Source organism: Acanthopagrus latus, chromosome 9, assembly GCF_904848185.1.
Source record: "Acanthopagrus latus isolate v.2019 chromosome 9, fAcaLat1.1, whole genome shotgun sequence".
NCBI classification, from domain to species: domain Eukaryota; kingdom Metazoa; phylum Chordata; class Actinopteri; order Spariformes; family Sparidae; genus Acanthopagrus; species Acanthopagrus latus.
This window is the reverse complement of record NC_051047.1, coordinates 19,664,750-19,681,721: the sequence shown is the minus strand read 5'-3', so window position 1 is coordinate 19,681,721 and position 16,972 is coordinate 19,664,750. Positions and strand designations below refer to the sequence as shown.

Sequence of the window (16,972 nt, the reverse complement as noted above, 5' to 3'; positions counted from 1 at the left end):
TCACATGTAAGTGAAGAGGAGCGTTCACAGGATGCAGCAGCAGCCTCCTGCATCACTTTAATGATAAATAAGCTGTAGATACAAACACGTCCCGCTCCGGACTCGCAGGGCGGGTCCTGCAGTTTTTCTGGCTGTAAAAACCGAAGTTGTAATCCTCCAGCGGCGATGGAAGCTCACGCACACACACACTGAACGAGAAGCTGCCACACATTCACACAACAACAGTAAACAAGCGCCACGACCTTCAGAATAAAAGCACAGACTTGTTTTATACAGTCTGTGTGAAACATGAATAAAAATGAAATTAGTGGCATTAGACACTAATGCTTTGTATTTTTTTTTCAGTGGACAACTTCAACATTATCCTTTCATTGTGTAGAACGAAATTAGTAAATTAAATACTGAAGAAAAGACAGAAAAAAGCTAGGATAAAAAAATGTTGATGTTATAGATTCATGTTAAAATGTCTTCGGTGGAAATAACCTGTTGTTCGAGTCACATATTTGTTATCATTGTTCAAAATTGACTAATGTAGATACAGTATACATACATTGTACTGTATTGTTAGATTGAGGAGGTTGTGTGCATATCATGCAAAGTCAAGGTTTGTTAAACACGTAATATGTAAAAACAAAAATGATTGTCTATCACTCTTAAAACAATACCCCTGTTGGAGTTTCAAGGTTGGATATTCAAAGGTTAGAATCAGGAGAATAAAACAAAGCATTAGAAATCTGGGTATTGGGTCAGTGTTTATGCGTAGCACAAAAGAAAGCATTAAAAAGACATGAAGGTTATATTTAGAAGGATGGTACAGTAATGTGTGTATACAAAGACCTACACAGTATACCCTATGTATGTGCAAATAAGTATATGTGTACTTTGTGCACAGGCACAGATTTCCACCTTCACTTTACTCTCTAAAAATGTTTTTACTGTATTTAAAACACCATTTTTTGTCTATATTCTTTATACTTTTTATATATATTGGATTTATATGTAAACATCAGTGATGTGTAACATCAGAGTGTAACTAAATACTAAAACTTTAGTTACTAGTTACTTTTCAGATCGCCTGCTGCATTAGAGGAAAATAAAGTGTATTTTTGACTTGATGTATTGTGCATACAATATTTACATATATGTAAATGTTTGATCTACTTCTTTTCATTTGGATACTTAATTACATTTGCTGCCAAAAATTGCTTACAATACATTTAGTCAGCTTGTCAATAAAAGTCTCAAAGTATCTGATATGCATTTATTGTAATATATTGCCATCAAGTTGTAACATCATTCAATATAAAGATGTTTCAAATAATTTTATCCAGTCAGTATTATAATTCCATTTTGATTTTATTTTGTTTTTTGATTAAAAAAAAAAAAAAAAAATCCACAGCTGAACTGAACTTGTTGCAGTTCACCTTAAAGAATGAGCTGCAATGGTTTTACTTTGAAAGTAGTGAGCGGAAGTGTTCTCTTCCGTTGACGGTGTTGTCGGTTGGTGAGTCGAGGCGAGGCCCGCTTTCGCCATTCTGCTCGCTGAGAGAAGCTCCGTACATCCCAGACTGTACCACATCTGGACGTCTGCAGCTTGAAGTAAAAAAAAAAAAAACACACGCACACACAGAAGTCCGGTCTGAGGAGAGAAGCGGCGAGATGCTTGGAATTACGGAAATGACAAATGGGTGAGTGAGAAGTTTAGAAGTGTTTCTCTAATGGAGACATTTTTTTTTTTCTCCTGATGAGTGGGGAAGTTGACAGATTTTCGCTGGAAGAAAAAAAAAAAGAAAAACGCAGCCCCGGTATGTTCCATTCTCTCATGGGGTAGTCTAGTCTAGTCATGACAAACCCTCGTTTGAAAACCTACCACGTTAATGTTGCCATTCATTTACGAAAGCTAACTATTTTGCAACTGAAAATTGGGCTTTTATAGGGAAAAGTTAAAGCACTAATTAGCTACGTGTAGCTAATGTACTTTAATACTGCTCCAATCTCAACTTGGTCACTTTAGCTGCTCACTAGCGACCTCCACCGTGTTATTATGTTATTAACAGATACATTTGGATGGTAAAACAGTGTATTTCCAGAGAAAAACAACATTTTCTTGATGTTTTTGTGCTGTTTGTGAAACGTACCTAAGGCTATCCAAACTGTCAATGAGCGTATGTTAAAATGACAGAAATGTTGAATGGAGTTTGGTCTGTTAACTTTAGCTACACTGAAATTATCAGTTTCCTTTACTGTATGATTATCACCAGGGCTCATATAGTACCCATGAGCCTCACAGTGTGGCCTGCAGGTCTGAATATAATATAAGTTATTGTTGTTTTGTTGTTGTTGTTGTTGTTGTTGTTTCTAAATATGCAGCAAATGTTTTACAGATCATTGCTGTAGCATGTCAGTTTTAGCCAGTTAGCAACTGACAGCTAGCTTAGTCAAAAAGCAGCTCATCTGTTAAGTTTAAAGTGCCAGAAGATGGGAATACTCTTATTCAACTGAATATCTGAGATCAGTGAGTTTCTCATTTACAGTGGGTGCCATGTTGTACTTCCCAAATTCAGTAATACTTTGATTCATTTGATTATTTGTCTTACTATTGATACTGCTATATAGGCCCAATTATTCCTCATCTCCTGGTGGGTAGCTTTTTATATGATATGATATTCGGCCCAGGCCAATTGTCAGGGCCAATATTCAGTGTTTTTTACGATTATTGGTTTCAGTAATCTTTCTGTCAGATTGCTGTTAAAATAAACTAAATTAAAAATGCACTGCTTTGGCTCTGATGCAACATTCTCACAATGTCCCACCAACAAGAATATCTGATTGGTAACACATCACAGTGTATAGCCTATAAACACTGAATGATCTGAATTTGTAAAGTACCTAGTAACCAAATTATTCAAATAACCGTTTTGGAGAGGAAGTGTAAAGGAGCAGAAAATGGAAATACTCAAGTAAAGTACGTGATTTTAAAATTAAATGAAACTACCCAGAAATATAGTAAATGCGGCGTGTGTTGATAGATGTGGATGTGCAGAATGTTCTCTGTCATGAGGTTCTTAGTTAATGCTTCAGAGCTTGTATTTTCCTTTTTTCTCATGAACATATTCGTGATAAATCCACAGTTTCCAACATGATCTTTCAGTTGTATTAGATGATAATGATAATGAACTGCATTGGATTTCAGAAACGTCTTCCTCACACATTTGTTGATAGAGTCCGAATGACACTTTGTATAAGGAACTATCGGAAACTTCAGATATTGCGATATCGGCCAATACACATAAATCTTTCATAATGCACCCGCAAATACGGTTATCAAACACTTGTAACAAAGATATTTAATGGCAGCAGGATATTTTGGAGGTAAGCAATACACTTTATTGTGTAAAATGACATCAATATAATATAAAACAAAATGTTTCACTTGCCACATTTTGGAAAATATGTACAGTATACCTGATACCAATTTTATCATCTGGGCCATAAATTGTTATCCAGTGTGCTAATTGAATTTCAGAGTTAAGAGTAACAAGTTTACCTCTAATATTTGCTTTCTTTAAAGGTCCTTGTGTTTGATAACTTCAACCAAACAAACAATTGATTTAGCAGGTTTTCTGGCATCATTTCCAGAAAAAGAATAACCCTAAGAAATATTCACAAACTAAATTTCAGAAGAATCCTCCACTGAATATTGTATCAGATAGCTAACCACAGTAATTGCAGAGTTTTAATGTTAAAAGTCAAATTAACTTTGAGGCAGCTTAATATATTTGTGTCAGCCCACACTCACACAGTAGACAGAAGTGACAGAATGCAACATAATCATGAGAAGGATATTTTTAAAGAGGATGTTCCTCCATTTTCTCCAGATCAGCCTCCTCCCTGCAGAGGAATGTCCACACAAACTCACTGGACAGTAGTTATTGCTTTCTAACCCACTTCCTGACTATCCGTTCCCCGGGGACTGCTATTCAGAGCAGTATTTTTTTCCACCAGTGTGAATGCTACTGTGTGCACTGCACGGTTAATTATGGCCTGGGATGAATCTGGCTTTTATAAAGCACTCTGGATGCTAAAAGCTGTATGAGGGCAAGTCTTTTAAAGGCCCGAGGACTGCTGCATTCCCAGCGCATTACATTTTTATCTGACTCCACACTGTGTTGATACAACTGGAGCTTAGAAGAATGTCCCCGTCTCCAGTGTGGACTTGTCCTTGTTTGGAAGAGCGGTGAGCTTGTCTGGTGTAGGACTGGGAGTGTGTCTGTGCGCTGACTCGATGCATGTGGTGTGAAGTGTGGGTGTGAAGTGTTTATTGCATCTCACACACAGTGTAACCTGATGCTACACCGACTTTTAACATGAGGAACAATGGTCTTCTGTAGTAGTTGAAATTATTGAGGTTTCATTTGAGGATGTGGATGTTGTGTGATCTTATGCTCTGGTAGCACAATATAGGCCTACCACTGTCTTGACACTAAAATGGATTTATTGTGAGGCAGGCTCAAGAAGTCTTTCATTGGTATCAATAGCAGCTTTGTGTGTCAACATGCTGTTGTTACCTATTGCAACAAATGCAGCAGAACAGAAAACAATAAAGCTTCCGGCTGTGACATTGCTGTTTGTGTGATATAATTACTGCTTAAATTGATAAATAAACTTGATTTTTTTGCACAAGGAAGTACCTCGTATGCATGTGTTGGTATCACAGGTTTAAAAAATATGACTTCCTATTCATTCATATGAGATACTAAGTCATAATGTTCACTTGCTAGTTGGAAAACTATTTTTCATGTGTATTTTTTTTTTTCTAAGAGTCGTTGCCAAAGATGGCTTTGAGACCAGTATACTGCTTAATGTCAGGAATGACCTGAAACAGCAGTGTGCGTTCTAACGTATGCACTGGCCCGCACTGCTGTGACAAATCAGGGAAGGACACTTCATGACTGACGTAGGTGTCTGGGTCATCGTCTCCTAAAGTCTCAGTTTAGGATTAAACTACCTCTTTAGCCACAGTCGCTCTGATAGTAGTACACTAATAACAGACAGCTGTCTCACTGATGCAGAAGGAAGTATGGAACAACAGGCTGTACAATGGTCCTGTCATGTGTACAGCAGTTCCTCCCGTGTGTGTACGTGTGTGAGTGTGAGTGCAAAGGCACACTTTTATATCCATTTTAAGACACCCACATCATTTTTCATCCATCTATATGACTAGAAAAGTTGGTCTGCTGTGTTGTAGGAGGATTTAACTGACTCATCTATCTGCAAAAGTGGCCTCACCCTTCTAGTAAACAGTGAAGCTGTAAGAAAAAAAAAGAAAAACAGACAATTCTGGACTTGCATCAAATCATCCACAGTCTGCTATGTCAGTTTAATAAAAGAAAATATGCACTTGATTCTTTTTATACTGCAGCTACTTTGTACTGTATTTAAATGTTAATTCTGCTTTCTAAGGCTGTGGTCACTTTACAGTTCACTGTATTCTCATTAACATACAGTCTTTTTTGCGTCAGCCAGTTTCTCTAACATTTTGTATCATATTTTGTCAACAACACAGTTGTGCAACAGTCAGAGAGTTGCATTAGTGTTGCATAGTTCAAGCCACACCCACAATTATGTTGGATCATCCACACAGCCAATATAATATGTCAGAGTAAGTCATTGTGGTTGGTAGGTTTGGCCTTTCACCTCCTTTATAGCTGCTGGATTGACAACTTTTACATGGCAGGTCTATGAGAAGGCCTTGATTATCCATTCAGTCCGGTCACTGAAGGCTTCCTGCACCACCCTCGGACCTCCTTAGTCCTTCCTCCTCTTCTCTGCACCACCTTTGATCTCACTCAGTCTCGCAACAACTCCATCCTGACCAACTGTCAGGCAGCCAAAGGCCTGAACCACACACACAGTGCTGTGTGTGCTAGCTTTACATCTGTCCAGCCCTCGCAAACACATGCATACTGGCACATAGGCACAAGTGGACACAAACATTCACACACAGACACACACGCCACTGCAAACAGGAAGTGATGTGGCCATGCAGACTGAGATAATAGCAGGAGAAGTGTTTGCAGTGACAGTAAACGGACTTTTGCAACAACTGAAATATCCTCGCTGCAGTTTGACACAAAGCGTCGGTAAGATGAATTAATATTGCTGTTGTAACTGTTTGTAATGCATCTAGGTGCCATCACTAACTTAATGTTGACATGCAAGCCATGGTATGTGTTGTTTACAGAGCTGCACATGATCTTAACACATCAGTGTACCTTTGGATGTTTTAAAAGCAAGTCAGCTTGATATCAGTGATGTTTTATTGCATAAAAATTAGCTTTGTGGCTCGTGGCATATTTGGGCTCTGGTGTATGTACTTGTTTGTATACTTCCTCAGTTGTGTGATGCCAAGATTCCTATTAATTTTATGATAAATAGATCCAATGCAAAATAGGAGACTTAAGTAGAGGAAAAGAATGGATACAGTGTTTAATTAAACCAATAATGCTCAGAGCATATTTAGAAAATGATCATTTTTTATTGTGTCAGTATGGAGAATGCTGGATACTATGCTGATCTAGGAGTAAAAAAACAATAATCCCATCATCAACTGTACATATACAGTGTGGAATACATTTGAATCATTACAGTGTTTTAGTTGTGTGTACCAGATAAATGAATAGAACAGCTGTTGTACCAGTTGTGTCCACACGGTGGGAGTGCACTCATGTGGCTGAGAGGTCGGTTGTGAAGTTTCCTGGGGCTTGTAGGAAATGTCTGCTCATTTTTGATAAAGTGTGTGTGTGTCTGTGTGGGATGAGTCATTTTCATTGGTTGTAAAAAGACAGCTCTCAGCACATCTGGACCATTACAGAACGTTTGCTGCATGCATCTTTAAGGCACATCATAAAGGATTTGTTGCTTGTTATGTTGCAGGATCTGTTGGTCTTTGTAAACACTAAACTATTAAAAGGGGCAGTAGGCATTTCTGGAGAAAGAAACATAATTTTAGTGGGTCATTAGTGGTGACTGAGAGGGATTATTTTTGTAAGTCAGTAGTTTCACACACACAGGCTTTACTTTGGCAGGCCAAGGAGGTATCTTTGATGCCACATTTTAGCACTTTTTGCTTTTATTTTTTGTCCGACTGAGAAAACACAGAGAGATAAAACACAATTATGAGATACACCACTCTCTGATATTTGAGGGTCCCCTTACAAGCTTGCAAGTGCACCTGGTTGTTCTAATGTCATTCACTATCATGTTGATTTGGAGAGTTTCGATGGGCTACATAAATAACGACAAGCTTCCACCACATGTGCCTCACCTGCTGTTGTGAAAGTGTGTTCAGGGGCGAAAAAATCCAAAATGCAAGTTCTTTTATTTGGGTGACCTGGGAAAACATACTGCTGACAAAGAAAGTCATTAGGGCAGACACAAACTGGAACATTAAAGCAAGACTGTGTACGAGATAGTTGATATTTGAGTTTCATTCTCAGGTCATTGTACATGGCCATTCTATGGGAAACATTGAGTGCTTTTTTAGGAGAATCGTGCAAATTTATACCTTTAAAACCAAACACAATAATAGTTTTTTAATCCAACTGTGGTTGGTGTGCCATTAAACACTTCCTATCTATCCAGAGTGGATCATCATTCTCATTTATATTTCAATTCTTTGAAATTAACCAAATTTGACTGAAATGTTTATTTTGGATGGACTGATTTTTTTAAAGTGTGCTGAATGCAGATAAGAAGGACTAAAACTATGACTCATCGTGAATGTTCTGGCAAACTCAGACATGTCAGCCCTCCGTGACCCTGCTGGAGCTACTACAGGATCTGATATTGAAGTTAAGCATTCACATTTTACGCTTCTGTGTTCGTCAGACCCATGTGGAATGCTGAACAGGTCAAGGCAAGCTGCTGAGGGTGAATCTGCAGAGTGTGAGCACATAACTGTCAGTAGACATTTACAAGAGACATGATTTCTCTCAGGGGTTATTCTACTCACAGCTATTTAACACCCAACCTTCCCACCTTCATGATATCTGTAATGACAGGTACACAGGTGAACTAGACGAGCAGTGTCACAATTAACTCGCTTATCAGTTGCATGTTCTGTTTCACAGCGCTGCATTTTGAGCTTCTTTTACATCTATTTCTTCTTTGGCTAGTTGTTGACTAGTTGTTTGTTTGGTTTCACGTCCTCTAACAAATCTTTTCTCTGCTTTAATAGTGTCACAGGGAAGCAATTTTCAGCTCCATCTGAAAATGTGCATCTGCTGTATTTGGTGTCTGTCGAGGAGGATCTCTTGTTCCCACGTAACATTGCGATGAATAATTCATAGACTGACATTTCCCCCCTTTTCAATAGTTTGTTGTTTCTGCTGGGAAATAATTTCACAGTTTACAATGATGGAGCTCAAGTGGTGTCTGCTTGAAACTTGAGAATATGACTCCATAGTGGGTGGCATTGTTCAGAAGAGCGCATCTTTACTCAGTCTCTGTCCCCAGCCTCCCTAACATGCTGCTGTTGGGACTGAAATGTGTCAACTAGAGTTTTTTTTTTTCATCCTTTTTTACCCCTGTGATTTTTAAAACACTGTTATTAGTCCTGGATAAGACTGACTGATGACTGATGAGACACTAGAGCATCAGGGTACTCAGTGCTATATGATATGTCCCAGTTTTCCTTGAGGCTAAACACAGTAATTGAAACTGTATGTTACACTTCAATCTAGTGTGACCTGCACTTTGGATAAAGATTTTAGCTGCGAACACTGGCTAGAGCTGCAACGATTAGTCATTCAGCAAACTATTTTGATAAACATCTTCAATTTTCAAGAAAAAGGTGTCAAACTTTTGATTCAGTATTCAGATTTGCTATGTTTCTGTATTTTCTGATAAAATAAGGAGTCTTTGGACTTTTGGTTGGACAATGTAAGCAATCTGAAGGTGTCACTTTGTGCTCTGTAATGTGATTTTTCCATTTTTTTTACATTGACAGACTAATCCATCGAAAAGTTGATCATGAAAATATCCAGGAGATAAGTCAATAATCAAAATAACTGTGTCTAATGATTGTAGCATGTTGTGTCATTATATGTTTTGTTGCATATGTTTAGGACATATATAAAAAAACAAGTCAAACAAGTATTATACGAACATTATAATAGGTCTCAGATAAACGAGAGTCTATTTTATCTATTGTTTTTGTTGAATAATTTGGTTTGGTTTGATTTATTTTATTGATGTTTTATTTGTTCAGGATTATTTTAACAATTATTTAAAGTTCCAATTTCAATGTCTGAATATTCTGTGCTATGCTGTATTACAATATTATTGTCATAGTTAAAATAGTAGTGACATCATTTATCACAATTATCCCCGACAGTAGTATCATCCATAAATGTAGGTATTATGATATCAGTTTTGGTTTGAGCCTGGCTCTGATGCTGACCACACCTCATTAGGGTGATTGGTGTGTTTTTATCTTCTTTCGTTTTGTACTCTATTGTCTCTATCAGGCTTTTCTAAACAGAGATCCAGAAAGACGTAGGAGGTAAAGGAGACAGTGGGAGTAAAGGCCAGAAAGGGAAAATGCCTCTCTCTTCTTCTGCAGCTCTTTCTCCTTTCTCCTCCTGAGGCGTTCCCCCTCTACCTGCTGTAGGAGGGGGAGGAGGAGTATTTGATAGGTGTGCAGGCTGTGAAACCACACCTCTGTATGTGTCCTTCCTCAAGGGTGTGAGCCCTGGAGGTGTGTTATTTTGGAGAGAGAGAACGACAACTAGACTTAGCACACACACTTTCATTAGAGTATTATTTCTGTGGACTGAGTGTTCTCAGCAGACAAGGGGTAGGAAGGAAGGAAGGGAGGGAGGGAGAGTGAGAGGCAAAGGGGAGATGAACTCTTTGAGGCTGAAAGAGTTGTCAAACTCAGACTTGTACAGACGAAGACAGGAGAGACCAGACAGCTATGGAAGTCTGGCAGGGGACAGCCTCAGGTGAGTTTGTCTTTGTGAAGCAAATTATTTTTGAGACTTCACTGAAAAATGTTGATTCAACCCTACGATAACATCTGCTTATGCTGGGAATTTACCTCTGTTGTGTTGCAGATATTCTGCCCACCACCTTTATTTAAGTCAACCTCAATTTGTAGCAGACAGTGTACACTTTTTTTTACTAAAATCATCTTTCTAGTAGCCAATATATGTGGTTTTAAATGGTTCCAGTAAAGAACATAATGGCATTATAAGAAACCACTTAAAAATGAAGAAATGAACAGTTGGATACTTGTAAAACTTGCCTTGCTAATTTTTAGCCGTAACATTTTTCAACAACTTGTTTTACTTTAGAGGTGTTTCACCAGCTAAGAATATGATTAATTCTCCATTTCCAGTGCCCTTATTATTATTGTTAGTCCCATTGAAATAGGGAATATTCTTGTGTGAAGACTGTTGACTTTTTAAAGGTCTTGTTTGGGTTGGTTTTGTTACCATTAGCCGGAGGTTATCATTTGCCAGCGCTGACAGTTTCTTGCATCATGTAATGAATCGGGGAGGGTTTGTTTGTGTGGAATATTACCAAAGTACATTTGAAGAAAGGACTATTTTCTGTGCGTCGTGGATTGACAAGGATAGATAGGGTGAGATGTGGTGGAGTATTTGATCAGTAAATACTACAGCTGATGGCTGAATTCCTCTGAGTCGTGTGACCGGCAGTGATAGACAACAGGCTCATGACTTCAACAACATATTCAATAACTTTAGTCACTTTTTGGATGCTCTTTTTCTGTCTTTTACAAATATCTCTCTGTCTCTCCAAGTCTCTCTCTCCCTCTGTCAATCTCTCTCTTTGTGTGTGTGTGTGTGTGTGTGTGTGTGTGTGTGTGTGTGTGTGTGTGTGTGTGTGTGTGTGATCCTGAAGTGATTAGAGGAATGTAGTAATGTGAGGAATGTAGACAGAAAGAGGGAGCTCTCTCATTAGAGGTGTCCCCAGCCTCCCTCCCTCTCATGCACCGCAACAATGATTTGGTGTCAGATGGGTTGTTTTGTATTGGCTACACACCACTCAGTTTGTTATAAGCACAGTCATTGCACTGTGTATCATTTAATGAAAATAAATGTTAAGAATACATAATATCTGACCACTCATGTGGGGCAAGCAAAGCACAAAACTCAGATATGTATCATCATCACAAATTGTTAGCTATTATGAGTGTAGTGTATACTGAACTCAGATTTGATTCATAACTCAAAGAATTATTTTATGCCAATATGACTGCAGTATTGGCAAGAGCTTAGATATTTCTTCTATCAGACCCAGCATTTTAAAATTTCTTTCAGCAAAGAGTAGCATCAGTAAATTACAAGACTGTGTTAAACCTCAGATGGAGCAGAAAAGCATGGCATGTGAGGGAGACAAAACAGTGACACAGTGAGAGAACGCTTTAGGGGATCAACAAAAATGAGTAGGGAAGTAGTCAGAACCAAGGAAACCCCATGAGTGGTAAGAAAGAGAAAATACGTTTCACAATTCTGTTTATAGGAACTTTTTCAGATGAAAATTTGTTACAGTCAAAAATGCATTCAGTAGCTCAGCTGAGAGAGCCTGCACCCCTGTATACAGAAGCTGTGTCATTGCTGTAGCAGCCTGGGTTGATAACAACCTGTGGCACTTGTGCTGCCTTTTGTCCCCATTTCTCTCTCTCCCTCATTTACTGTCACTGTTCATCTGTCCTGTCCAATAAAGCAATGAAAAGGCCAAATATCTACCTGTAGAGTCAGTTCAAAATACAGTATTGATGGAAACCAAGAAAACCAGCAGGATATCAAGTTTATTGCCATACCTGATTTTTTAATTTAAGAAATACACTCCCTAAAAAATGAATTCAGAACTTTCTAGCCCTCACATGCTAGGATTAATTGGTGCTCACCTTGAAAACACAATTGTGTTGTGGAATAAAAGCAGAAGATGAGGCACTGCCGATTTCAAGTGAAATGCGCCATGGTTTTTCTTATGCGAAGCAGACCAAATCCTGTCCAGCATGACTTTTACTAGCATAATTTGACAACATTAATGATGTTAATCAGCAGTGCAGGGTTACAGTACATCCAGGGATCTTAAATGAGCCTGTAAATTAACTTGGTAGCATTGAAAAAAAAAATGTTGCTAACTTTAAAGGATGGAGAAAGATGTTACTTTTATTCAGCTTTGGGCGTAACGTGTCCTAGTCAGTCCAGTAGAGTTAAGAGTGGAACTGGACCCTTGATGTTCGGGTCAAACTGGGCGTCTGGAACAAAAAGTGCATAACAAAGGAAATGTTAGTCATAAATTATGTTTGCACTAAATCAACGTGTGTCACTACGTGTGTGTGTGTGTGTGTGTGTGTGTGTGTGTGTGTGTGTGTGTGTGTGTGTGTGTGTGTGTGTGTGTGTGTGTGTGTGTGTGTGTGTGTACCTGTGCCTTGCCAGCAGCCCTTATGACTGTGTTGCCATGGTTGCTGTTGACACAGTGCACAAGGGGGAGTGTGGGTGTGTGAACAGGGTGTGTTTGATCTGTTTCTCTGGCCTGAATCTGTTTGTCTTGCACCGGCTGAGAGTCGGGGTCTGATATGATAACAGCCGTGCATTTCCTTGTGTATCATCCCTGGGAGTTTAGGAGGAGTTTTGGGCAACACTTTGGGCAACAATGTTCATAGGAAAAATGTTTTCATGGAATTAGCTGTTATTTGGTTATATATTTAAAATTTCATGGCAACAAAGGCTCCATGCTGTTTTTAGCCTTTTGTAATGACTCGTTATAGATTAAGCAAAGAATGGCAGGTGGAAAATGTCAGAGGCAAATGCTTGTCAGTGTTTTTGGGATAAATATTTCTGACTGTGGGATCCAAGCCCACATGGACTGTTGAGAAGCACTGCAGTACGTTATATTCACAAAACCCTCTCTGTTAGAAAATGAATGGCTCCATCTCCATAGTAGCTACAGAGGTCATTTCAGTGGGACAGTTTATTTCCTACCTCAGTTTCCAAGGCTTTACCACGGGTGACTTGACCTCTGACCTCTCCAGTGATCTTTAATGGCCTGGTGAGGAAGTCTCAAAATCCTATCCTGCAGAGGGATCACCCCAGAGACACTTTGTCGACTGCTGACAGTTGCTGTAGCCATTTTTAAGCCAGGTTGGCATTTATATCGTCACTCACATTCTCTCTCTCTCTCTCTCTCTCTCTCTCTCTCACACAGATGTTTTGCTTTGTTTTGTCTTCCTTCAATTTCATTGGAAGAAACCTTCCATGTTGTGCAACTTCCAATGTATTACTGTGTCTCTGCTTTTTGTTAGATGTATCAGTGAGTGAGAGAGATGGATGTGCTGGAAACTTGCATTGAACAAACACGGGGGATTTCTGTCTGAGTGTTTGGATTTTTGATTCTGGACTTCAGTAGTTAATTCGGACCATGTTGCTCATAGGGAGATGAACGTATGCCATCAGAGGCTTCGAGGTGGTGATGAGGGGAGGCAGAGGTTCCGGTGTCCAAGTCCTAAAGACGAAAGAGCAATGTCAAAGTCTATAAGTCGATACTTGCTTTTAAGAATGAGAGGTTCCTACTTGTGTGGCGTAAAAAAAGCTTTACTTAGCAACCAGTTTAAAGCCTTTAAGGCTTTATTTCACTCTTGGTCGTTATTTTTGACAGATTATAGCCCACTCACTCATTTTTTACCCGTTGAAATACCTTTAAAGGGCTAATACAACTAATAAAAGGCAGTATTTCACCTACCACAGAGTGATTACAGCGGCCACTGTCCCTGTTGAGCATTGTTGATGAGCTGCAGTGCCGCTGGGAGCCTCAATCTGATTCATTCAACTCTTAATTTGACTCAATAATGTTCAGTGCTGAAGTTTAATCTGTTTAAAATCAAATGGAAATAATTCACATGTAAATATGTTAATCTGGACAAAAGAGGGCTAAATAGTTCTTGAGCTCTCATTTTAGGGCGGAACACCCTGATTCATGGGAATGTCTGTAATCAACAGGAAAATTTGCAAGGGTTTCCTGTTAGGCACCCACCCTATGTCCATTGTACCCCAGTCACTCAACACTGGTCCCAGTGAGAATCCCAGCAGAGCTCCAGCTAAAGACAGGTGACTTTTCCGAAGTCATTTTTCTGTTTTGGATGGTGCCTGGTGAAATATTTGGCTCACTGTGTCATTCATTTCACAACCCAGACAGCCCCTTGATAGAGACTGAATAGTTTAGATAGGGTTTAAAAGTGAGGCTGAATACACTTCACAACAACACACCACTGCTTGTCTTGAAACAAATTAGAAAAAAGTGGGAGCATTTACAAACAAACAGTGCAATTTAGATGGAAAAAAAAAATCGCAAGAATGACTTTGGAGGTTAAATGGAGTTTGACCGCACATTTTAGTGGCCACTACTGCGTATTCAAACCCTCACACATACACACTCAAACACACACACACACACACACACACACACACACACACACAGACACAACACGGCAGCTGCCAGCACCTAGTTTGGAGTTGAGGCTCCACTAGGTGTCTATTTGTAGAATGATGGAGTAATGTAGAAGACCGTTATCCTGAAGGACTCGGAGACATGTTTCAGCTGGACGGACACAAACACACACACACACACACGCCCGCATACACACACACACACACACACGCACACACACACACACACACACACACACACACACACACACACACACACACACACACAAACACATACACACACATTGCTGGAGGACTTTATATATTATTTATTGTAAATCCCTCAGTTTTGCAGGATGAACATGCAGCAGCTGTTCTCTAATGGAGCGTCTCACATGTTTGTCTCACTGGAGTGTATTTCCAGAGCTGGCTTTATGGTGTTTTGATGGTTTGGGAAGTGGTCATTAATTTGAGATGCCACTTGAGTTTAGCCACATTAAGAGCTATCATTTACCCAAAGGGGACACAGATTTGTGGGTTTAAAGGGAAATCAGAGGCTGAGACCAACATGGGATTTATGGACGATTAACATATCTTCTAATTACAGCTCTAGATGGCTTCAGGAGGATGTTTTAAACCGATATTCAAGCCATTCTGTTGGCTCGCATAGTATGTTTCTGGTAGGGCTTGAGTTTTAATCCTGCTAGGTACCTTTACTGCCAGAAATAAGCAGTCCTTAAACAATTACATGAGAAGGGAAATGGTGAACATGTGCAAGGAGCGACCAAGAATTCACCATCTAATCGGTTCAAATTTAGATCCCAACTCTTGTAGTGTTGATCTGCGTCCCTGAGACAATATCTGGCTCTAATTTAAGCTGCTGTGTGCCTCTGTAAATATACTGCTGAGGGATTTTCTTCTTCCAGTGTATTTATACAATGACTGGAACAAACAGCAATGTGTTCTGTTCCTGTCATTTGGCATCTTTACACTTTAGATTTTCTGCTTTCCTGTGTGACATTCCTACTTTGCGCAATACTGAGTTGGAGCCACGTTGTTATATCTTCCAGAAAGCTGAGAGCTCCAGCTGCTAAACACAAACACACACACTTAGATTAATAGCATGGGTATATATTTATATTGATGCCCAAAAAAAAGCTCCACTCAGATTTGTGTTTGTGTGTGATGGCACAGTGACCTCTGGACAGGCGTCAGGGTGGGCTCTTTTATTTTCAGTACCCTACCCAGGAATAGACAGCGAGTGTGATAGGAGGGGAGACTAAGATTGTGTGTGTGTGTGTGTGTGTGTGTGTGTGTGTGTGTGTGTGTGTGTGTGTGTGTGTGTGTGTGTGTGTGTGTGTGTGTGTGTGTGTGTGTGTGTGTGTGTGTGTGTGAAAAAAGAAAAAGAGTTGATGTGGGAGTGAGAGAAAGTGGGAGTGTGTGTATGAGAGAGAGAGAGAGGCAGAGTACTCCCAGCACAGTCTGACCAGGGTTTCGGTGTCCTTTCCATGTGGATTACAGCTCGCACCACTTACTGGAGACTTGTGTTGGACAAACACTGGGGATTTCTGTTGGAGTGTTTTGATTTTTGACTCAACCATTTGATGGACTTGAGTAGTTAATTCAGGCTGTTGTAGATGAGTATGGAGGTGAACGGTCGTGCCCTGCCACCCTCAATACCTGAGGATGGTGAAGCCCCGGACCATGTTACACATGGGGAGATGAACGGTTATCATCAGAGGCTTCAGGGCGGTGATGGGGGAGAGGCGGAGGTCCCGGTATCCAAGTCCCAAAGACGAAAGAGCGATGTCAAAGTCTATAAGGAGTTTTGTGATTTTTATGCTCGCTTGTAAGTATACAGAAAACAAGGGTTAGAGCACTTTTATCTTGAAAAGAACAGGAATCAGATTGTCTGAATTTGATCCTTAGACCATGATTGTTATTATTTCATTTTTCTTGCCGGTATGGATGAGATGTTTACTCAGCAGTCAGTTTAAAGCCTTTAACTTGATGGCTGAATGTTTCTGTCAGAGGCTGTTTTACTCTCAGGGACACACCTCCACTTTCAGTTATCATACTCCTTAAAAAAACATACTTGTGATTTATTTCCCCAGAAATACTTAATAAACCATATTCATGTCAATGAATGTGAAAAGATGATTAAAATATCATAAATAAATAAACCACCTAAGCAAAATAAAATGTTCTCTCTGGCTCAGTTACCAAAACCTAAATAACTGTTATAACACTTGGCACATTCCTAACATATCAGGCAATGTACTGTAGGCTAAATCCAGTTTTTACCACTTTTTGTTGTGTTGTGTCCATTGTCATATCTACATATTGATAAATCACTTACAAAATATTGTGACAGGTCTACCCATACTCAGTAAATCTTCAGTGTAGTATCGCTGAGCATATATGGAGCATAGACTGGGACAGGAACTGTGGTTTGATTTGGTTCTGTGTGTGATTGGTGGATGATCACTGGATTACCATCACAGATTAAA

General features: G+C 39.4%; 1 protein-coding gene across 5 annotated transcripts in view; it reads left to right on the top strand.

The window, feature by feature from the left end:
* The first annotated feature begins 1,492 nt into the window (after positions 1 to 1,492).
* The window catches only part of lims2 (LIM and senescent cell antigen-like domains 2), a 30,015-nt gene continuing 14,535 nt past the window's right edge, over positions 1,493 to 16,972 (top strand). Inside the window, exon 1 of one of the 5 annotated variants that reach the window (XM_037110106.1) lies at positions 1,493 to 1,688. In XM_037110106.1, coding sequence (XP_036966001.1) covers positions 1,660 to 1,688 — 29 coding nt within the window. In that variant the 5' untranslated portion in view covers positions 1,493 to 1,659. Of the gene's footprint in view, positions 1,689 to 6,042; positions 6,144 to 9,878; positions 10,008 to 15,855; positions 16,312 to 16,972 lie in introns of those variants that run through there. The other 4 variants (XM_037110107.1, XM_037110105.1, XM_037110103.1 and 1 more) reach the window with 4 other exon arrangements.